Genomic DNA, 26,453 nt, shown 5'->3' with positions numbered 1-26,453 from the left:
TTTACCCAGCAAGCCCTAAAGGATTTCAGAGTGAATGAATGGAAGTGGTACCCTCACAAGGAATGGAAAATTAGAGTGTTCTGAAGAGGTAGAAAGAGATCAGGAGGCAGGGCAAAGAATACTTGGAAATGAAGAGACAGAAAAGCTATGTGAGAATGGAAGCACAAAAGGAAGAGTATAGAGGCGGATATCAGTAGGAAGTCAATAACCCTGTGGACACTTCTGGGTTGGGAACCAGTTTGCATTTCAGATGGCTTTCACTCTTCATGATTCTGCATTGCAGCACCACCCTAGGCCAGATACTGACTTGTTGAGAAGAATTTCACGTGTTTCCAGGCAGTGTCTCCGAATCACATCTTGATATTCTAAAGGCTGCAGAGGCAATTTTCCCATCAGCAATTCTGCTGTTCGAACAAATCTGAGGTCATTAAATCTGCCAAAAGAGAGGGAGAAACTTCCTGAGCTAAAAGCCGGTTAATAACAAATTCTACAGGTCAGGTTCAAAAGGCCTATGGTTCTTAGTTTTCAGTGAGCAAAAACCTAAGTAGATAAAAATTAGTTATGTCCAGAATTTAAAAAGGAAACGAGTAAGTGTTGGCAAGGCTATGGAATCATCATACATCGCTGATGGGAATGTAAATCGGTACAGCTACAGTCAAAAGGTTTGGCAGTTCCTCAAAAGGTTACCATATGAACCAGCAATTCCATCCCTAAATATACACTCAAACCATCTGAAAATATGTCCATGCAAAAACCTATATATAAATATTCATAGCCACATTATTCATAGTAGCCAAAAGAGGAACCAACCCAAGTGCTTACCAATTGATAAATGGATAAACAAAAATGTGATACATCCATACAATGGAATATCATTCAGCCATTAAAAAGAATGAAGTACTGATACATTCTACAAGATAGCTGAACTTTGAACACTTTACATTAAGTGAAAGAAGTCATATGCAAAAGACCACATTTTGAATGATTCCATTATATGAAATGCCCAAAACAGGCAAATTCATAGAGCCAGAAAGTAGATTAGTGGTTGCCAGAGGCCGGGGAAAGGAGGTAGGGTGGGGAGTGACTGGCAATGAGTACAAGGTTTCTTTTCATGGTGAAAATATTATGGAATTAGTGGTGATGGGTGCACAACTTTGTGGATATACTAAAAACCACTGAATTATACACTATGCTGGTTTAAAACTTTTGTGTACCCCAGGAAAGCCATGTCCTTTAATCCTCATTCAATATTGCTGGGTGGGACCTTTTTTATTGTTTCCATGGAGATGTGACCCACCCAACTGTGGGTGGTACCTTTTGATTAGGTGATTTCCATGGAGATGTGTCTCCACAAATTCAAGATGGGATGGCTTATTGGAGCCCTTTAAAAGGGAACCATTTTGGAAAAACCTTTAGAGCCCAAACAGGCAGAGATCTTTGGAGATGAAAGAAAACACCCTCGGGGAAGCCACTGAAGAAACTGGGAAAGGAAGTTAACAGACATCACCATGTTCCTTCCCAGCTGACAGAGGTGTTCTGAACAGCATCAGCCTTTCTTGAGTGAGGGTAACCTCCTTGTTGGTGCCTTAATTTGGACATTTTCACAGCCTTAGAACTGTAAACTTGCAACTTAATAAATTCCCCTTTTTAAAAGCCAATCAGTTTCTGGTATATTGCATTCGAGCAGCTTCAGCAAACTAAAATACTCTCTAAAAGCATGAGTTATATGGTACCTGAAGGATATCTCAGTTTTTAAAAAGGAAAAGAAAATCCTCCACTTCTTCTGGACTCTGGCAATTCCAGATGCCAATTTAGTCATTGATAACTATAACTGCTTGCCATCCCCACGCTGACAGTGAAGTACGTAAAAAAATAACAACCCCCTCATGAAGCACATAAGTTAGAGGGAGATACAAACAAATGAACGTCCAACTATAGTTCAGTATAATACACATCAGAATGGAGGCAATAGCTATGTAATGCTTCCTGGGCACTTATTTCAGATCAGACACTGTTCTAAGTGCACTTTATTTCTCCTACGAACCTTCTTATTATCTCACATTTAGAGATAAGGAAAGCAAAGCATAGAGAGGGGTGATGTAACATACCCCATATTGGTTACGAAGCTGCAGAACTAGGATTTGAACCTGAGCCAGCTGCATCCAAGTGTGTACTCTTAATCTATTTGCTCCAGTGCTAAGAGACAGGAAGTGGGAGAAGTGGGACCACAAAGGAGGACCACTTACCCCTGAGTGGAAGGTAGAGAGTCAGAAGGTACGATCTCAGATACACATTTGATCTAGGTTTTGTGCATCTCATTTCACTTCAAGGGGAGGGATTCTGGTTGATGCTAACTTACATGTGGAAGAAATAAAGAAAGGGAAAGAGGAGAGAGGGAGAGGAGGCACTGCTTACTCTGAAAACCACAGCTCTTTCAGCCTGAGCATCATGGGATTGACTGTATGTAGATGCTCTTCATTCCATTTCTTAGCAGAAATGCAGCCCATGTGCCAGGGTACGGGGGCCCGGATAACTCTTTGAGGAAACATGCGTGGGATATTCTCGATGAAGAGCCTTTTTCTCTCCATTGGGTCCATGAGGATATAATCAACTATAACCAAGAGGACAAATATCCTTTATGAAGCACTCTGTGGTCACAGCTTTAGCACTTAGAAGATAAATAAATTTCTGCCCATTACATCTGGATGCCCCCTTCATTTTACCAGGTCTTTGGTAATGCCCTAGAAATCACTCAGTTGGCACAGCTGCACTCCATGGGTGTGTTTTCTTCTTGAAGATATGTGGGGGAGAAAGAGTGTCATTTCACATTCTGGACCATGTTAGAACCTAGACTTTTGTCCCATTACAATATCGGGCTTTGCACTTGACCATGAACTAGTATTTGCTGATACCTCAATAATCATTAATTGATTTCTCACACACAAAAAATTAACACATAATGGAAGACATCATGTTTTCAAATGGAAATTTAGAGATCAAAGGGTTTCAAATGCAAAGGAAAGAATGGGGAAAGCTCCACAGAGGAAGTAACATTTGTGGTAGGTCAAGGAATGTGTAGATATTTATCGACAGGAAAAGTTGGGAAGTACATGGGGGCAGAAGGAACAGCAGGTAAGGAGGTGCAGCACCATGGATTTATTTATTTATTTATTTTTTCATGGGCAGGCACCGGGAATCAAACCTGGGTCTCCAGCATGGCAGGCCAGAACTCTGTCTGCTGAGCCACGATGGCCCGCCCCACCATGGATTTTATATGGTATGTTCAAGTTGCTATGAGCTCTTCTGTGGTACAATATGGAAGAGTTTTAAGGTGATAAGAGTTGAGAAGGAGGTTGAGGCTGGAATCTTGATTCTAGCCTATTGCACATAAGGAATTGATGAACAGATACTATTAGAAAGTTAGTTAAGAAAATAAAAAATAGTCAACTTGGTAGGGATAGTTATTGTCCAGACAAAACAGGATGGACCACCACGGAATGACGAGGTAGGAAAATAAGACCTTGAGCAACACTTGGTTCCATCTCAGAGAGTTTTATTCAATTAGTTCATGAATTTGGGAGATTTCAATCACTTGAAGGCTGAGAGGAACTCTGCTGAACAAAAACAGCAACAGGCTTTTGTAGACAAAACAAGCAAATACATTGGGAGAAATTTTTCACTGGTTAGTGTAGACTACATTTCTTAATATGTTCAGAGCAGGCAGTTGCTTAGTGATGAGGAAGTTAGCTAACACAAGAAAGGGAATTGGGAATAGACAACTGGCCAATTTAAATTATGTTTTCTGGGCATTTACAGGGAATAGAAACTTACTTAGATTTTGATTTTACTGACAGGAGGCTTAGCACAGGCACTTCCAGTTGGACTTACCAAATTTTATTTACCAGGGGGCACTAATAGTGTAAGGCCTGGCCCGGTAGCCTCTGGCTCGAAGGTCCCCACCCGAACCAAAACCGTGAACATCCGGGCATATCAGGACCTCCCCTGACAACAAAGGACCCCCACTGCACACGGCCCATAGCTATGCCCCTGGCCACGGCCGGCCGGTAGCCATGCCCCCGGCCCTAAAGCACACAAACCCCTAACCTACCACAGGAAGCCCTGTAGGCATCCTCAGCACCTCCCACCAGCTAGCCTATATCTAACCCCACGGCTCCTAGGGGGACGTGACTTCCCCCACCCGCACCCTGAGCACCCAGACCCAGGAACCTCGCCCCGGGACAATAAAATTTTAAACTCGGACTCAGTTTCTCTGATTTCTCATTCGGCTACCATCTAAAACCTGACAAACAGGACCAACTTCTTCCTTTTGATGTGCTTCTCATAGTACTGACAAATCATCAGATTTTTCCCAGTGACCTACTCTGTATACAAGACATTGGGAGTGAGGATAAACAATACATCCTTCCCCATAAAAGGACATACAAGACCAAGGAGAAGAGCAGGGACAATGTTAGTGTCGAATTAGCAGTACAGGAAGTTTCGAAGCAGGACGGGTTGAAAGTAGAGACAAGACGTGCTATGAATTCAAGGGATGGAGTGATTGCTCAGGGTTTAGAGAGAAGTAAAAACACCTGAGAGAAGAGACATGTCAAGCTAGATTTTAGAGTTGGAGCAGGCTCTGGCTACTTGGGGTGCAGCCCCAGGGTCAACAGCACTGCCTCACATGGGAGCTTGTTAGAAATGCAGACTCTCTGAATCAAAATCTGCATTCTAACAAGATCCTCAGAGGATTTATATGCACATTACAATATGAGAAGCCCTGGGATAGCCATTAGTGAAAGGGGTGAGGGACTGCTGCATTAAAAGTTAAATGATGGCTTTGACATTTGCAGAGGAACCAGGGTGGAGGGCTGATACATGAGAGACGCCCCCACCCCCATCGGCCCCTCTGCCCCCTTCCTACCCAGCCTTACCAATGCTTTTCTTGAGGCTGTAGTAGTAATCATTTTCCTTCTCCTCCACGAGGATGCTAAGCAGGGGTTCCAGGAAGGGATTGGTTAGCAGCTTGTTAGAAATCAGCTTTGAAATTCGAACCATCACATCCTCATCCTCAGGGGCAATCATGTCCTTTTGGATCCCCTTGGTCAAATAGTAAGAGTATCTCTTCCATAAACAAACAAGCAGCAAGAAAATGATCATGATTGGTTCACTGTGCCCTCCTGCCCACACCCACCCCCTGCTAAGGGGATCTGTTCACACAGCATCTCTTCTCACCCTTTACTGCCAACAAATATCTGGCTTTCTGAGCTTCTCGCTCCATCCTCATTGCAATGAGCCTGCTGGCAAATTTTCCCCAAGCCTCTGGAGAATTCAACCAAGGTCAGAAAGACAATTCAGTGGGTGTGAGAAAGGACTTGCCAAATGCGTTAGGGAAAGGAACAACTGAAGGAGTACTGTAGCTGGGGCTGAAGGCAGTCTATCTGAAATCTCTAAGACAGCTGATGAGCTCCTAAAATGGACTCAAATAATTCACCTGCCTGCATAACAGTGATCCTTTACAAAATGCTTTGGACCTATAGCTTGTAGCTGTCAGAGGGAGGAAATCCCCAAAGTCCAAGTGGGTCCTATAAGCATTCTTCTAATCCATCTAGGGTTGCTTTTGTGTGTTTTTGCTTTGTTTTGTTTTTTGCTTTTTTTTTTTTTTAATTGAGTCTAGAAAGCAACACAAATACACAAACGTAACAAAAATTGCCAATGTGACCTGGTGACTCCAGGAAGTTTCTTTCATTTGTGACTTGTCTGCAAGCTGCCAGATGGCTGAGTGGCTCTGGGAACAAACATTCCCAGATGGATGAGCAGTATAAAATGCAGGAGAAGAGTCTGAAACCAGCTCCAGTGCCTTCAGCCTTTGGTCAGGAGAGGCTGCTGCTGGCAATTGTGCTCACTTTCTCCAGCCTTACTGCTCAGCATAGGGTAGTGTTGCCGAACTTGCTTGATTACTAAGAACTTCTGGGGGAGTGGATGGATAGGTAGTAAGTAGGCTCCTGCTAAAATGCAGGCTCCCAGTCTCCTCCTCAGGCCACTTGGGGCTTTTAACAAGCACCCCATAGATTCTTACCTTCAGGCAAGTTTGAGAAATGCTGCGTAGCTCTTAAAGCACAGAAACTTGGTATCAGCACAGATACTGGAATCTGGTATCTAAATTCAGTTTTGTCTCTAACTGACTGTACAATCTTGGGCAAGTTGCTTAACCAGTCTGCACCTTAATTCTACACCTGGACAATGAGAGCCAATGCTTTTCCCAGGTCTAGAACAGTCATTCATTTATAGGCTTTAGCATGGAGCTTTGTGAACAGCACATGCACAGTCACTGTAAATTTTTATTATTAATCATTTTACAACACGCTATAAACCCACAATTTGTTCTAAAGCTTTGTTCTTCCTTTAAAATAGGGGGAAACACAAAAGACTACCTGGAGCCAGGTAGGTAATGCTAATAAGCAAAAGTTGGCAGACATAATAATGTAGTAAGGAACAGTGGCACATTAGAGAATCTATTTCTCATCTAAAGGAAGCAGCACTACTAAGTTCCAAGAACATTTATTTTTTCAAGACAGGTTGGAAATTTAGCTTATGAGATACTTCTCAGTTTCAAAACATTCCTAGAGAGGTACAGCCCCTTCGGAGGGCACTGTGGTGGTTCCACAGGAGGCTAGTGGGTGGGGTTGCCATATGATTCTGCAACCCCGTTGCTCAGTATACAGCTGGAGGAATTGAGAGTGGTGACACAAGTGAACTGGTGTTTATGATGGCAGTGTTCACGATTTGCAATGGATGGAGGTGGCCTAAGGGTACAAAGACTAAAGGATGGAAGGGGGAAATATGGTGTATACATACAATGGACTACTGAGTGGCTGCAAGAAGGAATAAAGTTGTGAGGCAGGCAACTAGGTGAATGAAATTTAAGACAGTACGTTGAATGAAATGGCAGAAACACAAAGATAAATATTATCCTGCCTCACTCATATGAACTAACAATAATATACAAACTCAAAGAATTAAAGTTGAAAGTATGGTTGGGGCCCATTGTAAAGGGTCTTAGATTGTAAGCTCTTATAGTAGTCACTTTTATTCAGGAGTTGTAACTGTTATTTCTAAATTCTGGGATACTGAACTATTTGTATAACCTATTTTTGTATAGGTTACAAAATACACAATAGTACAAGCTATTGTGTATAACCTGGTTGTTCCCTGAAACTTTGTGTATTTATGTGACACCTGAGACTCTGGATTAGAGCACTGACACTATGAATGTCAACTGTACCCCATACAAGAACTGTCTCAAAAGTTGAAAAAGTGACCGGACTTTGACTAGAGATATGAATGAATCTGATCTGGATAGGACTAAGTTAAATTATAATGCAGAGTAAAAAATTATATGGTCCACATTTTAAAACTTCAATTTTTGTATGAGACCAAAGGGAGAGATGTTTAGTTGGTGCAAAATTTATATTTTGGTAGCACATTATCTAATTTAATTTGTATCGTCAATTTATTTGAACATTATAATTACATGGACTCTTGAATAGGGTATGAGATCCTGTTGGTTTGTACAGGTTAGTGTGATGCTCTGATATATCCCAGAGTAATTTGGGCAGAGAAAAAAAAGTATTTGCAAAGTCCCTTTGGGGGATTAGGAGACAGGAAGAAATATTAAACTTCCCCATTTAGGGAATTCCTGATATTCTTGCAAACATTGGAGACAACCAATTCAATAGGCTGAGCCCTTGATCTTGGGGTTCACCCCTATGAGACTTATTCCTGCAAAGGAGAAGCTAAGCCTACTTAAAATTATGCCTAAGAGTCACTCCTAGAGAGCCTCTTTTGTTGCTCATATATGGCCTCTCTCTCTAAGCCAACTCCACAGGTGAACTCACTGCCCAACCTCAGCCTATGGCCCATCATTTTGCAACCTATGTTCTAAGAGAACTCAAGGGCACCATTTTCCAAGACTTAACAGAACAGAGAACTTACACACAGAGAGACATATGTCCTCTTTCATTTCTCTGTCATAAGATCTGAGTATTAGTATTTTTAAAACACTCTCCAGGTGATTCAGCTTTACTTTCCCAGTTTAGAACCAGTTCAGGAAACTGAGAAAAAAGAAGAACAAAGACATACCTCCAAGTCTGACTGAGATGGTTTGGTTTCTTTACCTTCTATTTCCATCTCCTGTTGTAACATCACATTAATCTGCTCTTCTGGACTCATTGGCCTGCTTCCTGGGAGTTTCGAAGATGCCACCACCTCCTTCTTCATAGGTGAGGAAGTGGAGGTGTAGTGGGCTGACTTGGTCCTGAAATGTAGACATAGCTCAGCCCTTGGTGCCTGAATCTACATAGAGGTACTATGGTGCCAAGTCTACTCCAAACCAGGTGAGTGGCATTCTGTGAGAGAAGCCCATCTCTGTTATGTCACCTGATGGTAGGTATGGGTTCTTCAATGATGACCCCAACCATGCACACTGCAGAGATAGGTTAGCACTCACTGGTTTGGCTCACTCGGTTAATTTATTTTTATTTTGAGCCTAAAAAGAGATTCAAATTAACTTCAAACAAGAAGGACAGCTGAAGTTAAAAACATAAATAAAGGAGAATTAGAAAAAAGTGTTTGTGTTGAAGAAAGGGGGAAGGAAGAAAGGAAAATTAGAAAAAAAAAAAAAGCTTAGGCAAGAGGAGGTACTGCAACTGAATGTAAAGCTTGGTCCGAGCTTCTGTCATCCAACTCAATTTGAGAATTAAGATGGGCAATAGAGCTCTTGTTAACTTCAAAAAAGAAGTACAACAAAATTAAAGATTTTTGAAAAGTACAACAACAAAAAGGAAGCACAAATGAAATAACCATTTGGAGGGGACATCAAAGAACACAAAATAGAACAAAATCTGCCTTGTACGTGGGTGAGCACGTGATCTTTAGAATCAGATCGCAAAATCCACATTCTTAACCTCTGCACTAGTGGTTCTCCAACTCCAGTGTGCTGCAGAATCTTCTGGAGGACTTGATAAAACACAGATTGCTGGACTCCATCCCTAGAGCTTCAGATTCAGCAAGTCTGGGGGGGAGCCTGAGAACTGGCAATTCTAACAAGTTCTCAGGTGTGGCTGCTGCTGTTTGTCAGGGGACCACACTTTGAGCACCACTGCTCTACATCATAGTGACCACACAAATATTAGATGAGTAATTGGACATAACCCAGTATTGGGCACCAATAGGCATTTGAAATGTAACAGCTATCTGTATCCCTTTGCCTTCCTCTCTACCATCTTTCTACATGCCATCTTATTTCTGCAGTCCTCTCAGCACCTGCCATTTAATAGTTTTTAAAGTTTTGGTATAGAATAAAGAAGGAAAAAAAGTTTGGATTAAGGGAGGTACGGTGGGAAAAAAATATGGCTGGGAATGCTTTCAACTTTCAGCAGAGCACTGGGAGAGGTGGAGGGTAGCTTTCATGAGATTTCCACCTTCTTCCATTTCAGCCCAGAGCCCACATCCCCTGTGCCCACAGTAAAACCTTACCTGGTGGCCTCCTCTTTTTCTCTGGAGGAATACTTCATTTTCTTCTTGTAGGGCTCTGCTGAAGTTTTAGTTGCTAGAAGAGTGGAGAAGAAAGACATCAGCAATGAGGCAGTGGCCTTGGGCAATCCTCTGACTATAGGGGTGTGACCTCTCAGGGAGGACCGGGAGCAGACCAAGGTGAGTGGGCGCCACGTGGTGGGATGAGGCGGGAGGAGTGAGCTCTGGCCCCACCTGCATGGGACAAGGAGGGAGGGGTGGGCTCTGGACCCACCTGAAGCACCAATTAATTGTGTAACCCTGAAGAAGCGACATCGTCACTCCAGGCCTCAGCTTGCCCAGTTATAAATGCGGATGAGTATACTTTCCATTCATCCGTACATTTGACAAGTATGAACCATTGCCTCCTATTCAGTTCTTTCTCCAACACTGTACGTTCTATTTTCTAACCATCACTTGTATTATTATTTAATATTTTTCTTTAAAAAGACTCAGGCTTTTAAAAACTCAATTTATCCATTTCTTTTCAATTCTTAAACTTTTTTTTAATTTAAGAAAACAGACAATACACTTAGAACCACTAAAAATGTATAAAATACCTTCATATTTTCCTGAAATCAGGAAACTATTTAATAACATAAGTCATTACTATAGCCATGCAAATATTTGTAAGAACTTTAAATTCTTAAGCTTTTTACTTTGAGATAATTTCAAACTTACAGGATAGTTGCAAAAATTAATACAAAACCTATAGAGAGAATATATTGCCCCCTCCCAAATACCCAGATACACCAATCTTAGCATTTCGCCACATTACATTTTGCTGTAATACATTCATTTTTTAAAACTTTTTTATTGTATAGTTTAACATATATACAAAGCAAAGAAATAAATAAGCAATAGCTTTCAAAGCACTCTTCAACAAGTGGTTACAGGACAGATCCCAGAGTTTGTCATGGGCTAGCTACCATGTAATATATACTTTATTTTTGGGTGGATGGTCCGGGAATCCAACCCGGGTCTCCGACATGAAAGGCGGGCATTCTAACCACTGAACTACCCATACACCCTATATATTCACTTTTAAGGGAACTTTTACATGCTTATTACACATAAAAAAAAGTATCAATTGCAATAAATATAGTTATTGCAAATAGAGAAACCATTATCATTTGCAATAAATAGAAGGCAATTGTACAAATAAATTCAATGATAAAAAAATCAAAGTTATTTATTAAAATTTAGCTAGATACTGTTACTTGCAAAGTCTCTATCCTGAGGAAACTAAGAGAAAATTGAACAATGTTAAAGACTTAATAATATTAAATTTACACTTTGAATATCAATGACAACTGAAGACTTCCAGTCAAGATGTATCTTGAGTTCACACTCCAAGACAGTAACAGACAAAATCATCTTTAAAAAAAAAAAAAAAACACCACATTGTTCAACAAGATGCTCTTCTCTATGGACCAAAAAGTGCAAAGTGGGACTGAAGTCACAAACATATTGGCTTCTGAGTCCAGAAGCAGATAGGAGTTTGATAACTGGGGGGAGTAACAGAATCTAAAACGCACCCTGTTTGTGAGAAAATGGAACCAGGCTCATAGCATAAAGCTGAGGTTTGAAACGAGACTTGTCTGCCCATGGCCAGAAAGGCAGCAGCATTGTCATGCGGATGGAACCTATATACTCTGAATTCATTTGTGGATGGAGATAGCAGGGAGAGGGTGATAGCAGCTGGGCCGTGCCTCACACCACCTCAGGGACAGGATCTAGAAGATCCCAATATCAATGTCTTAGGCTGGGAGCCCCCAGATTTGGGTTCTAAGGCGCCAGATGAAGGCATAGAACAAAAAGTTATATTAAGAAGGGTGGAACCAAAAGAGTATACATTGACACTTAAAAATGGTTAAACTGGCAAATTTATATCGTGTATCTACATACATGATACATCTACATATATCATGTTACTACAAAACTTAAAAAGGTAAGAACTGTATGATTACATTTATAAGTAAAAGCAAGCAAAACTATGATGATAGAAATCAGGAAGTGGTTATTCTGGGGTGCGGTGGTGTTGGGGAGAGTAATTGATTGGAAAGCGATAAAAGGGAACTTTCTGGAGTGAAGGAAATGTGTTATATCTTGTTCAGGTGGTGACTACATGGTGTAAGCAACCACAGCCAGCATCATACTTACAGTGAGAGACCGAAAGCGGTCCCCCTAAGATTGGGAATGAGATAAGGATGCGCATTGTCACCACTACTATTCAACATTGTAACTAGAAGTGTTGGCTGGAATGATTAGACAGGAGAAAGAAATAAAAGGCATCCAAACAGGAAAGGAAGAAGTAAAACTTTCATTATTTGCAGATGGCATGATCCTATACTAGCCCTGAGAAATTTACGGCAAAGCTACTTGAGCTAATAAACAAATTCAGCAAAGTGGCAGGATACAAGATAATGTACAAAAATCAGTAATGTTTCTATACTCAAGCAATGACCTGAGGAGACAATTAAGGAAAAACTTCCATTTAAAATAGTGACCAAAAGAATCAGGTATCTAAAAATAAGTCAAACAGGGATGTCAAGGACTTGTACACAGAAAATTACAAAAAAATTGCTAAAAAATTAAAAAATGACCTAAATAGATGGAAAGACATTCCATGCTCATGGGTCGGAAACTTGAATGTTATTAAGATATCAATTCTACCCAAATTGACCTACAGATTCAATACAGTACCAACAAAAATCCCAATAACCTACTTTGAAGACTTGGAAAAACTAGCTATCACATTTGGAAGGGAAAGAGACCCTGAATAGCTAAGGATATCCTAAAAAAGAACAGCAGTGTGGAAGGACTTGTACTTCCTGACTTTAAAGTTTACTATAAAGCCACAGAGGTCAAAATAACAAGGTACTGGTAAAAAGATAGAAATATTGACCAATGGAACTGAATCATGAGTGTGGAGATAGACCACCAAATCTACAGACAATTGATCTTCAATAAGGCCCCCAAATCCACTGAATTGGGACAAAATAGCCTTTTCAATAAATGGGCATGGGAGAATTGGATATCAATAGCCAAAAGAATGAAAGAGGATCCCTACCTGATATCCTATACAAAAATTAATTAAAAATGGATAAAAGATGTAAATGTAAGAACCAATACCAAAAACCTTCTGGAAGAAAATTCAGGAAAACATCTTCAAGATCTAGTAATAGACACTTCCGGAGAAGATGGCGGCTTAGTAAGACACGCGGATCTTAGTTCCTCCTCCAGAACAGCTACTAGGGGAGTAGAAACGATACAGAACAGCTCCCAAAGCCATGACAGAGATAAAAAAAAGACAGCGTACCCCATCCTGGAACAGCTGGCTGGCTGAGAGAACGCGCTCTGGTGAGATCGCCGAGGGGCGCGGGCTTCACCGGGTGGGTGGCAAGCGGCCGGAGTCACTCCCTTCCCCCTTTCCGGGCCGGCTGGGAGAATTGGACAGGCAGTCCCCTTAAACCGCGGTGGCTGGCGCCCACACCACGCGCGGCCCCCCGGACCAACTGAGAGAATTCGATCGGAAATCCCCAGGCAGTGGAGAACGGCGGGGGGGGGGGGGGGCCCTTCCAAACCCGTGACTCCCCGGGAATGTGCACTCTCCCGGGCGGGCTGCTGCGGCTGGCGCCCTCCTGCCACTGGGCCAACTAGGAAATTCGGACGGGTGCTTTCCCGGGCTGCAGCGGCCAGCGATCCTCCCCGTGTTTGATCCCCGGGCCGGTTGGCACTCTTCCAAGCCGCTTCGGCTAGCGAACCTCCCAGACAGCGAGAGTCTTCCAAAGTTAAAGGACCCACAGCACCTTTTACTGGTGGGACCCGCAGACAAACGTATGCGACGAGCGCCACCTACTGGGCAGGATAAGAAAAACAGAACCCAGAGATTTCACAGAAAAATCTTACAACCTTGTTGGGTCCGATACCCAGGGAAATCTGACTAAATGGCCAGACGCCAGCAGCAGAAGATAACTGTCCACGCTCAAAAGATTGAGAATATGGCTCAGTCAAAGGAACAAACCAATAGCTCAAATGAGACACAAGAGCTGAGACAACTAATGCTGAATATACGAACAGAAATGGAAAACCTCTTCAAAAATGAAATCGATAAATTGAGGGAGGACATGAAGAGGACATGGGCTGAACATAAAGAAGAAATAGAAAAACTGAAAAAACAAATCACAGAACTTATGGAAGTGAAAGATAAAGTAGAAAAGATGGAAAAAACAATGGATACTTACAATGATAGATTTAAAGAGACAGAAGATAGAATTAGTGATTTGGAGGATGGAACATCTGAATTCCAAAAAGAAACAGAAACTATCGGGAAAAGAATGGAAAAATTTGAACAGGGTATCAGGGAACTCAAGGACAATATGAACCGCACAAATATACGTGTTGTGGGTGTCCCAGAAGGAGAAGAGAAGGGAAAAGGAGGAGAAAAACTAATGGAAGAAATTATCACTGAAAATTTCCCAACTCTTATGAAAGACCTAAAATTACAGATCCAAGAAGTGCAGCGCACCCCAAAGAGATTAGACCCAAATAGGCGTTCTCCAAGACACTTACTAGTTAGAATGTCAGAGGTCAAAGAGAAAGAGAGGATCTTGAAAGCAGCAAGAGAAAAACAATCCATCATATACAAGGGAAACCCAATAAGACTATGTGTAGATTTCTCAGCAGAAACCATGGAAGCTAGAAGACAGTGGGATGATATATTTAAATTACTAAAAGAGAAAAACTGCCAACCAAGACTCCTATATCCAGCAAAATTATCCTTCAAAAATGAGGGAGAAATTAAAACATTCTCAGACAAAAAGTCACTGAGAGAATTTGTGACCAAGAGACCAGCTCTGCAAGAAATACTAAAGGGAGCACTAGAGTCAGATACAAAAAGACAGAAGAGAGAGGTATGGAGAAGAGTGTAGAAAGAAGGAAAATCAGATATGATATATATAATACAAAAGGCAAAATGTTAGAGGAAAATATTATCCAAACAGTAATAACACTAAATGTCAATGGACTGAATTCCCCAATCAAAAGACATAGATTGGCAGAATGGATTAAAAAACAGGATCCTTCTATATGCTGTCTACAGGAAACACATCTTAGACCCAAAGATAAACATAGGTTGAAAGTGAAAGGTTGGGAAAAGATATTTCATGCAAATAACAACCAGAAAGGAGCAGGAGTGGCTACACTAATATCCAACAAATTAGACTTCAAATGTAAAGCAGTTAAAAGAGACAAAGAAGGACACTATATACTAATAAAAGGAACAATTAAACAAGAAGACATAACAATCATAAATATCTACGCACCGAACCAGAATGCCCCAAAATACGTGAGGAATACACTACAAACAATGAAAAGGGAAATAGACTCATATACCAGAATAGTTGGAGACTTCAATTCACCACTCTCATCAATGGACAGAACATCTAGACAGAGGATCAATAAAGAAACAGAGAATCTGAATATTACTATAAATGAGCTAGACTTAACAGACATTTATAGGACATTATATCCCACAACAGCAGGATACACCTTTTTCTCAAGTGCTCACGGATCATTCTCAAAGATAGACCATATGCTGGGTCACAAAGCAAGTCTTAACAAATTTAAAAAGACTGAAATCATACACAACACTTTCTCGGATCATAAAGGAATGAAGTTGGAAATCAATAATAGGCGGAGTGCCAGAAAATTCACAAATACGTGGAGGCTCAACAATACACTCCTAAACAACGAGTGGGTCAAAGAAGAAATTGCTAGAGAAATTAGCAAATACCTCGAGGCGAATGAAAATGAAAACACAACATATCAAAACTTATGGGACGCAGCAAAGGCAGTGCTAAGAGGGAAATTTATTGCCCTAAATGCCTATATCAGAAAAGAAGAAAAGGCAAAAATGCAGGAATTATCTATCCATTTGGAAGAACTGGAGAAAGAACAGCAAACTAATCCCAAAGCAAGCAAAAGGAAAGAAATAACAAAGATTAGAGCACAAATAAATGAAATTGAAAACATGAAAACAATAGAGAAAATCAATAAGCCCAGAAGTTGGTTCTATGAGAAAATCAATAAGATTGATGGGCCCTTAGCAAGATTGACAAAAAGAAGAAGAGAGAGGATGCAAATAAATAGGATCAGAAATGGAAGAGGAGACATAACTACTGACCTCACAGAAATAAAGGAGGTAATAACAGGATACTATGAACAACTTTACGCTAATAAATACAACAACTTAGATGAAATGGATGGGTTCCTGGAAAGACATGAACAACCAACTTTGACTCAAGAAGACATAGATGACCTCAACAAACCAATCACAAGTAAAGAAATTGAATTAGTCATTCAAAAGCTTCCTAAAAAGAAAAGTCCAGGACCAGACGGCTTCACATGTGAATTCTATCAAACATTCCAGAAAGAATTAGTACCAACTCTCCTCAAACTCTTCAAAAAAATCGAAGCGGAGGGAAAACTACCTAATTCATTCTATGAAGCCAACATCACCCTCATACCAAAACCAGGCAAAGATATTACAAAAAAAGAAAACTACAGGCCAATCTCTCTAATGAATATAGATGCAAAAATCCTCAATAAAATTCTAGCAAATCGTATCCAACAACACATTAAAAGAATTATACATCATGACCAAGTAGAATTCATCCCAGGTACGCAAGGATGGTTCAACATAAGAAAATCAATTAATGTAATACACCATATCAACAAATCAAAGCAGAAAAATCACATGATCATCTCAATTGATGCAGAGAAGGCATTTGACAAGATTCAACATCCTTTCCTGTTGAAAACACTTCAAAGGATAGGAATACAAGGGAACTTCCTTAAAATGATAGAGGGAATATATGAAAAACCCACAGCTAATATCATCCTCAATGGGGAAAAATTGAAAACTTTCCCCCTAAGATCAGGAACAAGACAAGGATGTCCACTATCACCACTATTATTCAACATTGTGTTGGAGGTTCTAGCCAGAGCAATTAGATAAGAAAAAGAAATACAAGGCATCAAAATTGGAAAGGAAGAAGTAAAACTGTCACTGTTTGCAGACGATATGATACTATACGTCGAAAACCCGGAAAAATCCACAACAAAACTACTAGAGCTAATAAATGAGTACAGCAAAGTAGCAGGTTACAAGATCAACATTCAAAAATCTGTAGCATTTCTATACACTAGTAATGAACAAGCTGAGGGGGAAATCAAGAAACGAATCCCATTTACAATTGCAACTAAAAGAATAAAATACTTAGGAATAAATTTAAGTAAAGAGACAAAAAACCTATATAAAGAAAACTACAAAAAACTGTTCAAAGAAATCACAGAAGACCTAAATAGATGGAAGGGCATACCGTGTTCATGGATTGGAAGACTAAATATAGTTAAGATGTCAATCCTACCTAAATTGATTTACAGATTCAATGCAATACCAATCAAAATCCCAACAACTTATTTTTCAGAAATAGAAAAACCAATAAGCAAATTTATCTGGAAGGGCAGGGTGCCCCGAATTGCTAAAAACATCTTGAGGAAAAAAAACGAAGCTGGAGGTCTCGCGCTGCCTGACTTTAAGGTATATTATGTAGCCACAGTGGTCAAAACAGCATGGTATTGGCATAAAGATAGATATATCGACCAATGGAATCGAATAGAGTGCTCAGATATAGACCCTCTCATCTATGGACATTTGATCTTTGATAAGGCAGTAAGGCCAACTCACCTGGGACAGAACAGTCTCTTCAATAAATGGTGCCTTGAGAACTGTATATCCATATGCAAAAGAATGAAAGAAGACCCATCTCTCACACCCTATACAAAAGTTAACTCAAAATGGATCAAAGATCTAAACATTAGGTCTAAGACCATAAAACAGTTAGAGGAAAATGTAGGGAGATATCTTATGAATCTTACAATTGGAGGTGGTTTTATGGACCTTAAACCTAAAGCAAGAGCACTGAAGAAGGAAATAAATAAACGGGAGCTCCTCAAAATTAAACACTTTTGTGCATCAAAGAACCTCATCAAGAAAGTAGAAAGACAGCCTACACAATGGGAGACAATATTTGGAAATCACATATCAGATAAAGGTCTAGTATCCAGAATTTATAAAGAGATTGTTCAACTCAACAACAAAAAGACAGCCAACCCAATTACAAAATGGGAAAAAGACTTGAACAGACACCTCTCAGAAGAGGAAATACAAATGGCCAAAAGGCACATGAAGAGATGCTCAATGTCCCTGGCCATTAGAGAAATGCAAATCAAAACCACAATGAGATATCATCTCACACCCACCAGAATGGCCATTATCAACAAAACAGAAAATGACAAGTGCTGGAGAGGATGTGGAGAAAGAGGCACACTTATCCACTGTTGGTGGGAATGTCAAATGGTGCAACCACTGTGGAAGGCAGTTTGGCGGTTCCTCAAAAAACTGAATATAGAATTGCCATACGACCCAGCAATACCATTGCTGGGAATCTACTCAAAGGACTTAAGGGCAAAGACACAAACGGACATTTGCACATCAATGTTTATAGCAGCATTATTTACAATTGCAAAGAGATGGAAACAGCCAAAATCTCCATCAACATAAGAGTGGCTAAACAAACTGTGGTATATACATATGATGGAATATTATGCAGCTTTAAGACAGGATAAACTTATGAAGCATGTAATAACATGGATGGACCTAGAGAACATTATGCTGAGTGAGTCTAGCCAAAAACTAAAGGACAAATACTGTATGGTCCCACTGATGTGAACGGACATTCAAGAATAAATTTGGAATATGTCATTGGTAACAGAGTCCAGCAGGAGGTAGAAACAGGGTAAGATGATGGGCAATTGGAGCTGAAGGGATACAGACTGTGCAACAGGACTAGATACAAAAACTCAAAAATGGACAGCACAATAATACCTAATTGTAAAGTAATCATGTTAAAACACTGAATGAAGCTGCATCTGAGCTATAGGTTTTTGTTTCGTTTTGTTTTGTTTTGTTTTTACTATTATTACTTTTATTTTTTTCTCTATATTAACATTCTATATCTTTTTCGGTTGTGTTGCTAGTTCTTCTAAACCGATGCAAATGTACTAAGAAACGATGATCATGCATCTATGTGATGATGTTAAGAATTACTGATTGCATATGTAGAATGGTATGATTTCTAAATGTTGGGTTAATTTCATTTTTTCCGTTAATTAAAAAAAAAAAAGAGAGAGAGAAGAGGTAATTGGAGCTGAAGGGATACAGACTGTGCAACAGGACTGGATATAAAAACTCAGAAATGGACAGCACAATACTACCTAATTGTAATGCAATTATGTTAAAACATTGAATGAAGCTGCATGTGAGGTATAGGTTTTTTTTTTCTCTCTATTATCGTTTTAATTCTTATTCTGTTGTCTTTTTATTTCTTTTTCTAAATCGATAAAAATGTACTAAGAAATGATGAATATGCAACTATGTGATGATATTAAGAATTACTGATTGTACATGTAGAATGGAATGATTTCTAAATGTTTTGTTAATTTTTTTTTAATTAATAAAAAAAAGAGTTAAAAAGAAAGATCTAGTAATAGGAGGTGGCTTATTAAATTTTATACCTAAAGCACAAGCAGTGAAAGAAAAAATAAATAAATGGGAACTCCTTAAGATCAAGAACTTCTGTGCCTGAAAGGACTTTATCAAAAAGGTGAAGGGGCAGCCAACTTAATGGGAGAAATATTTGGAAACCACATATTGGATAAAGGCTTGATATCCTGTGTACATAAAGAAATTATACAGCTCAACAACAAAGGAACAAACAACCCAATTATAAAATTGGCAGAGAATATGAATAGACTCTTGGCTGAAGAACAAATACAAATGATTAAAAAGCACATGAAGATATACTCATTTTCATTAGCTATAAGGGAAATGCAAATCAAGATGACAGTGGGATACCACCTCACACCTATAAGAATGGCTGTTATTCAACAAGCAGAAAACTACAAATGTTGGAGAGGACGTGAAAAAATCGGGACACTTATTCACTGTTTGTGGGAATGTATAATAGTACAGCCACTGTGGAAATGTTTGGTGATTCCTCAGAAAACTAAATATTGAGTTAGTTATAGTTGGTATTGCCTATGACCTGGCAATACCAATACTCAGTATATACCCAGAACAGCTGAAAGCAGTGACACTAACAGATATTTGCACATCTATGTTCATAGTGGCATTATTCACGTTTGCCAAATGATGGAAACAATCCAAGTGCCAACCAACAGACAAGTGGATAAACAAAAAGTGGTATACATGATAGAAAATTATGCAGCAGTAAGATGAAATGAGGTCACGAAGCATATGGTGATGTCGATGGACCTTGAGGACATAATGCTGAGTGAAATAAGTCAGACACAGAAGGATAGATACTGTATGATTTCACTATTATAATTCTGGTAAAGGTAATCTCAGAGGTTACATGGCAGAATATAGCAGACTTAGAGGTACACAGAAGCTAGAGACAGGGGAAAGGCTACCCAATGAGGCTGAACATAAATGCAAGCAAACAGATAGAAGTGATAGTAACAAATTAGTTGCCATATTGAGGTGTATATGATTGAATATAATTGAAAGGGGACGTATAGTGCCATGTGTCCCACTGACTAAGTCTACAATTATAAATAAGTTCTTGCATGATAGGCTCTCACATGAACTATTTCAAAGGTTTGATATTGGACAAAGAGTCAATAGTAGAGGGATATAGTGGGAAAACTAAAAATGCATGCTATGGCCAATAGTCAACAGGAAGACATCAACCACACCACAGCACTACCAGGGGCAACTAATTGGTAGGGGAGGAACAAGTGATAAGGGGTAGTTTGGATTTGATATTTGGTGACGTTGTGTGTGTCAGTTCTTTGTCACCATGGACCAATGAAAACTGTCTAAAATTGAGAGTGCTGCTAATTGCACAACCAAGGGAAGATACTGGAAGACATGGTTTATTTGGGACATTATCTACGATGCCCAATGGAGCCAAATGGTGTAATGAATGAGAAGCAGAATGGCAAAGTGTGATAACTTTATACAATGAAATATGGTGTGGCTACAGAAAGGATGTCCACAATCATGTAACCAAACTGGATACTCTTGAGGACAAATGTGTTGTGCAAAATTAGCCGAAACAAAAGGACAAATATGCTAAGGTCTCTTCCAGAAAATACTTAAAAGAAAATGGAAGCCTAGACTGTAAGCCCTATAGTAGTCACACTTAGTCTGAAGTTAAAAGTGTATTGCTAGATTCTGAGACAGTGAGCTGTATGCATATCAGCTGGTATTTCCCTGGGCCTTTAAGTCAGTAATACCTGAGACCCAGGTATGACATGCCGCAGCTCATTTATAATAACAGTTAAAGAAAAGGCGAGCTCAAGCCTCAGAGAGAAAAAAGAGGCCAATCTGCTCTCTCTCCAGCCAACATGACAAGCAGTCTCACCACCCTCCCCCTCTCTGCATGGGACATGACTCCCAGGGGTGTGGACCTTCCTGGCAACGTGGGACAGAGATCCTGGAATGAGCTGAGACTCAGCATCAAGGGACTGAGAAAAGCCCTAGAATGAGCTGAGAATTAACATCAAGGGATTGAGAGAAACTTCTCGACCAAAAGGGGAAAGAGTAAAATGAGACAAAGTGTCAATGGCTGAGAGATTCCAGAGACGAGAGGTTTTCCTGGAGGTTATTCTTACGCATTAAGTAGATATCACCTTGTTGTTCAAGATGTAGTGGAGAGGCTGGAGGGAATTGCCTGAAAATGTAGTGCTGTGTTCCAGTAGCCATGTTTCTTTTTTTTTTTTTTTTTATTAATTAAAAAAAGAATTAACAAAACAATTAGAAATCATTCCAATCTACATGTACAATCAGTAATTCTTAATAACATCACATAGTTGCATATTCATCATTTCTTAGTACATTTGCATCGATTTAGAAAAAGAAATAAAAAGACAACAGAATAAGAATTAAAACAATAATAGAAAGAAAAAAAAACAAAAAAAACAAAAACAAAAAACCTATACCTCACATGCAGCTTCATTCAGTGTTTTAACATAATTGCATTACAATTGGGTAGTATTGTGCTGTCCATTTCTGAGTTTTTATATCCAGTCCCGTTGTACAGTCTGTATCCCTTCATCTCCAATTATCCCTTCTCTATTTTTTTTTTTAATTAACGGAAAAAAAGAAATTAACCCAACATTTAGAGATCATACCATTCTACACATGCAATCATTAATTCTTAACATCATCACATAGATGCATGATCATCATTTCTTAGTACATTTGCATTGGTTTAGAAGAACTAGCAACATAACCGAAAAAGATATAGAATGTTAATATAGAGAAAAAAATAAAAGTAATAATAGTAAAATCAAAACAAAACAAACAAAAACCTATAGCTCAGATGCAGCTTCATTCAGTGTTTTAACATGATTACTTTGCAATTAGGTATTATTGTGCTGTCCATTTTTGAGTTTTTGTATCTAGTCCTGTTGCACAGTCTGTATCCCTTCAGCTTCAATTACCCATTGTCTTACCCTGTTTCTAACTCCTGCTGAACTCTGTTACCAATGACATATTTCAAGTTTATTCTCGAATGTCCGTTCACATCAGTGGGACCATACAGTATTTGTCCTTTAGTTTTTGGCTGGATTCACTCAGCATAATATTCTCTAGGTCCATCCATGTTATTACATGGTTCATAAGTTTATCTTGTCTTAAAGCTGCATAATATTCCATCGTATGTATATACCACAGTTTGTTTAGCCACTCTTCTGTTGATGGAGATTTTGGCTGTTTCCATCTCTTTGCAATTGTAAATAATGCTGCTATAAACATTGGTGTGCAAATGTCCGTTTGTGTCTTTGCCCTTAAGTCCTTTGAGTAGATACCTAGCAATGGTATTGCTGGGTCGTATGGCAATTCTATATTCAGCTTTTTGAGGAACCGCCAAACTGCCTTCCACAGTGGTTGCACCCTTTGACATTCCCACCAACAGTGGATAAGTGTGCCTCTTTCTCCGCATCCTCTCCAGCACTTGTCATTTTCTGTTTTGTTGATAATGGCCATTCTGGTGGGTGTGAGATGATATCTCATTGTGGTTTTTTTTTTTTTTTTTAAAGAGAGAGGGAGGAAGGGAAGGAAAGACAGAGAGAAGGAAGGAAGGATGGAAGGAAGAAAGGGAAACATCTTTAAACATTTTCTTGTTTTATTGTATTTTGTTTGTTTGTTTGTTTTTTACATGGGCTGGGGCCGGGAATCGAACCGAGGTCCTCCGGCATGGCAGGCAAGCACTTTGCCCGCTGAGCCACCGCGGCCCGCCCCTCTCATTGTGGTTTTGATTTGCATTTCTCTAATGGCCAGGGACATTGAGCATCTCTTCATGTGCCTCTTGGCCATCCGTATTTCCTCTTCTGAGAGGTGTCTGTTCAAGTCTCTTTCCCATTTTGTAATTGGGTTGGCTGTCTTTTTGTTGTTGAGATGAACAATCTCTTTATAAATTCTGGATACTAGACCTTTATCTGATATATCATTTCCAAATATTGTCTCCCATTGTGAAGGCTGTCTTTCTACTTTCTTGATGAAGTTCTTTGATGCACAAAAGTGTTTAATTTTGAGGAGTTCCCATTTATTTATTTCCTTCTTCAGTGCTCTTGCTTTAGGTTTAAGGTCCATAAAACCGCCTCCAATTGTAAGATCCATAAGATATCTCCCAACATTTTCCTCTAACTGTTTTATGGTCTTAGACCTAATGTTTAGATCTTTGATCCATTTTGAGTTAACTTTTGTATAGGGTGTGAGAGATGGGTCTTCTTTCATTCTTTTGCATATGGATATCCAGTTCTCTAGGCACCATTTATTGAAGAGACTGCTCTGTCCCAGGTGAGTTGGCTTGACTGCCTTATCAAAGATTAAATGTCCATAGATGAGAGGGTCTATATCTGAGCACTCTATTCGATTCCATTGGTCGATATATCTATCTTTATGCCAATACCATGCTGTTTTGACCACTATGGCTTCATAATATGCCTTAAAGTCAGGCAGCGCGAGACCTCCAGCTTTGTTTTTTTTCCTCAAGATGTTTTTAGCAATTCGGGGCACCCTGCCCTTCCAGATAAATTTGCTTATTGGTTTTTCTATTTCTGAAAAATAAGTTGTTGGGATTTTGATTGGTATTGCATTGAATCTGTAAATCAATTTAGGTAGGATTGACATCTTAACTATATTTAGTCTTCCAATCCATGAACACGGTATGCCCTTCCATCTATTTAGGTCTTCTGTGATTTCTTTTAGCAGTTTTTTGTAGTTTTCTTTATATAGGTTTTTTGTCTCTTTAGTTAAATTTATTCCTAGGTATTTTATTCTTTTAGTTGCAATTGTAAATGGGATTCGTTTCTTGATTTCCCCCTCAGCTTGTTCATTACTAGTGTATAGAAATGCTACAGATTTTTGAATGTTGATCTTGTAACCTGCTACTTTGCTGTACTCATTTATTAGCTCTAGTAGTTTTGTTGTGGATTTTTCCGGGTTTTCGACGTATAGTATCATATCGTCTGCAAACAGTGATAGTTTTACTTCTTCCTTTCCAATTTTGATGCCTTGTATTTCTTTTTCTTGTCTAATTGCTCTGGCTAGAACCTCCAACACAATGTTGAATAATAGTGGTGATAGTGGACATCCTTGTCTTGTTCCTGATCTTAGGGGGAAAGTTTTCAATTTTTCCCCATTGAGGATGATATTAGCTGTGGGTTTTTCATATATTCCCTCTATCATTTTAAGGAAGTTCCCTTGTATTCCTATCCTTTGAAGTGTTTTCAACAGGAAAGGATGTTGAATCTTGTCAAATGCCTTCTCTGCATCAATTGAGATGATCATGTGATTTTTCTGCTTTGATTTGTTGATATGGTGTATTACATTAATTGATTTTCTTATGTTGAACCATCCTTGCATACCTGGGATGAATCCTACTTGGTCATGATGTATAATTCTTTTAATGTGTTGTTGGATACGATTTGCTAGAATTTTATTGAGGATTTTTGCATCTGTATTCATTAGAGAGATTGGTCTGTGGTTTTCTTTTTTTGTAATATCTTTGCCTGGTTTTGGTATGAGGGTGATGTTGGCTTCATAGAATGAATTAGGTAGTTTTCCCTCCACTTCGATTTTTTTGAAGAGTTTGAAGAGAATTGGTACTAATTCTTTCTGGAACGTTTGGTAGAATTCACATGTGAAGCCATCTGGTCCTGGACTTTTCTTTTTAGGAAGCTTTTGAATGACTAATTCAATTTCTTTACTTGTGATTGGTTTGTTGAGGTCATCTATGTCTTCTTGAGTCAAAGTTGGTTGTTCATGTCTTTCCAGGAACCCGTCCATTTCCTCTAAATTGTTGTATTTATTAGTGTAAAGTTGTTCATAGTATCCTGTTATTACCTCCTTTATTTCTGTGAGGTCAGTAGTTATGTCTCCTCTTCCATTTCTGATCTTATTTATTTGCATCCTCTCTCTTCTTCTTTTTGTCAATCTTGCTAAGGGCCCATCAATCTTATTGATTTTCTCATAGAACCAACTTCTGGCCTTATTGATTTTCTCTATTGTTTTCATGTTTTCAATTTCATTTATTTGTGCTCTAATCTTTGTTATTTCTTTCCTTTTGCTTGCTTTGGGGTTAGCTTGCTGTTCTTTCTCCAGTTCTTCCAAATGGATAGTTAATTCCTGAATTTTTGCCTTTTCTCCTTTTCTGATATAGGCATTTAGAGCAATAAATTTCCCTCTTAGCACTGCCTTTGCTGCGTCCCATAAGTTTTGATATGTTGTGTTTTCATTTTCATTCGCCTCGAGGTATTTGCTAATTTCTCTTGCAATTTCTTCTTTGACCCAGTCGTTGTTTAGGAGTGTGTTGTTGAGCCTCCACGTATTTGTGAATTTTCTGGCACTCTGCCTATTATTGATTTCCAACATCATTCCTTTATGGTCCGAGAAAGTGTTGTGTAAGATTTCAATCTTTTTAAATTTGTTAAGACTTGCTTTGTGACCCAGCATATGGTCTATCTTTGAGAATGATCCATGAGCACTTGAGAAAAAGGTGTATCCTGCTGTTGTGGGATGTTATGTCCTATAAATGTCTATTAAGTCTAGTTCATTTATAGTAATATTCAGATTCTCTATTTCTTTGTTGATCCTCTGTCTAGATGTTCTGTCCCTTGATGAGAGTGGTGAGTTGAAGTCTCCGACTATTATGGTATATGAGTCTATTTCCCTTTTCAGTGTTTGCAGTATATTCCTCACGTATTTTGGGGCATTCTGATTCGGTGCGTAAATATTTATGATTGTTATGTCTTCTTGTTTAATTGTTCCTTTTATTAGTATATAGTGTCCTTCTTTGTCTCTTTTAACTGTTTTACATTTGAAGTCTAATTTGTTGGATATTAGTATAGCCACTCCTGCTCTTTTCTGGTTGTTATTTGCATGAAATATCTTTTCCCAACCTTTCACTTTCAACCTATGTTTATCTTTGGGTCTAAGATGTGTTTCCTGTAGACAGCATATAGAAGGATCCTGTTTTTTAATCCATTCTGCCAATCTATGTCTTTTGATTGGGGAATTCAGTCCATTGACATTTAGTGTTATTACTGTTTGGATAATATTTTCCTCTAACATTTTGCCTTTTGTATTATATATATCATATCTGATTTTCCTTCTTTCTACACTCTTTTCCATATCTCTCTCTTCTGTCTTTTTGTATCTGACTCTAGTGCTCCCTTTAGTATTTCTTGCAGAGCTGGTCTCTTGGTCACAAATTCTTTCAGTG

General features: G+C 39.1%; 1 protein-coding gene across 2 annotated transcripts in view; it reads right to left on the bottom strand.

The window, feature by feature from the left end:
- Window positions 1-26,453, bottom strand: part of DNAH3 (dynein axonemal heavy chain 3) — a 220,557-nt gene that overhangs the window by 178,005 nt on the left and 16,099 nt on the right. For both annotated transcript variants that reach the window (XM_077141603.1, XM_077141602.1), the window contains exons 5-9: window positions 9,538-9,610; window positions 8,143-8,317; window positions 4,935-5,124; window positions 2,416-2,611; window positions 308-433 (exon numbers count right to left, since the gene is read on the bottom strand). In XM_077141603.1, coding sequence (XP_076997718.1) covers window positions 308-433; window positions 2,416-2,611; window positions 4,935-5,124; window positions 8,143-8,317; window positions 9,538-9,610 — 760 coding nt within the window. The remainder of the gene's footprint in view (window positions 1-307; window positions 434-2,415; window positions 2,612-4,934; window positions 5,125-8,142; window positions 8,318-9,537; window positions 9,611-26,453) is intronic.

The sequence above is a fragment of the Tamandua tetradactyla genome, chromosome 23, assembly GCF_023851605.1.
Source record: "Tamandua tetradactyla isolate mTamTet1 chromosome 23, mTamTet1.pri, whole genome shotgun sequence".
Classification (NCBI taxonomy): domain Eukaryota; kingdom Metazoa; phylum Chordata; class Mammalia; order Pilosa; family Myrmecophagidae; genus Tamandua; species Tamandua tetradactyla.
Note: the sequence above shows the minus strand (reverse complement) of the source record. Positions and strands in the feature narration are given on the sequence as shown.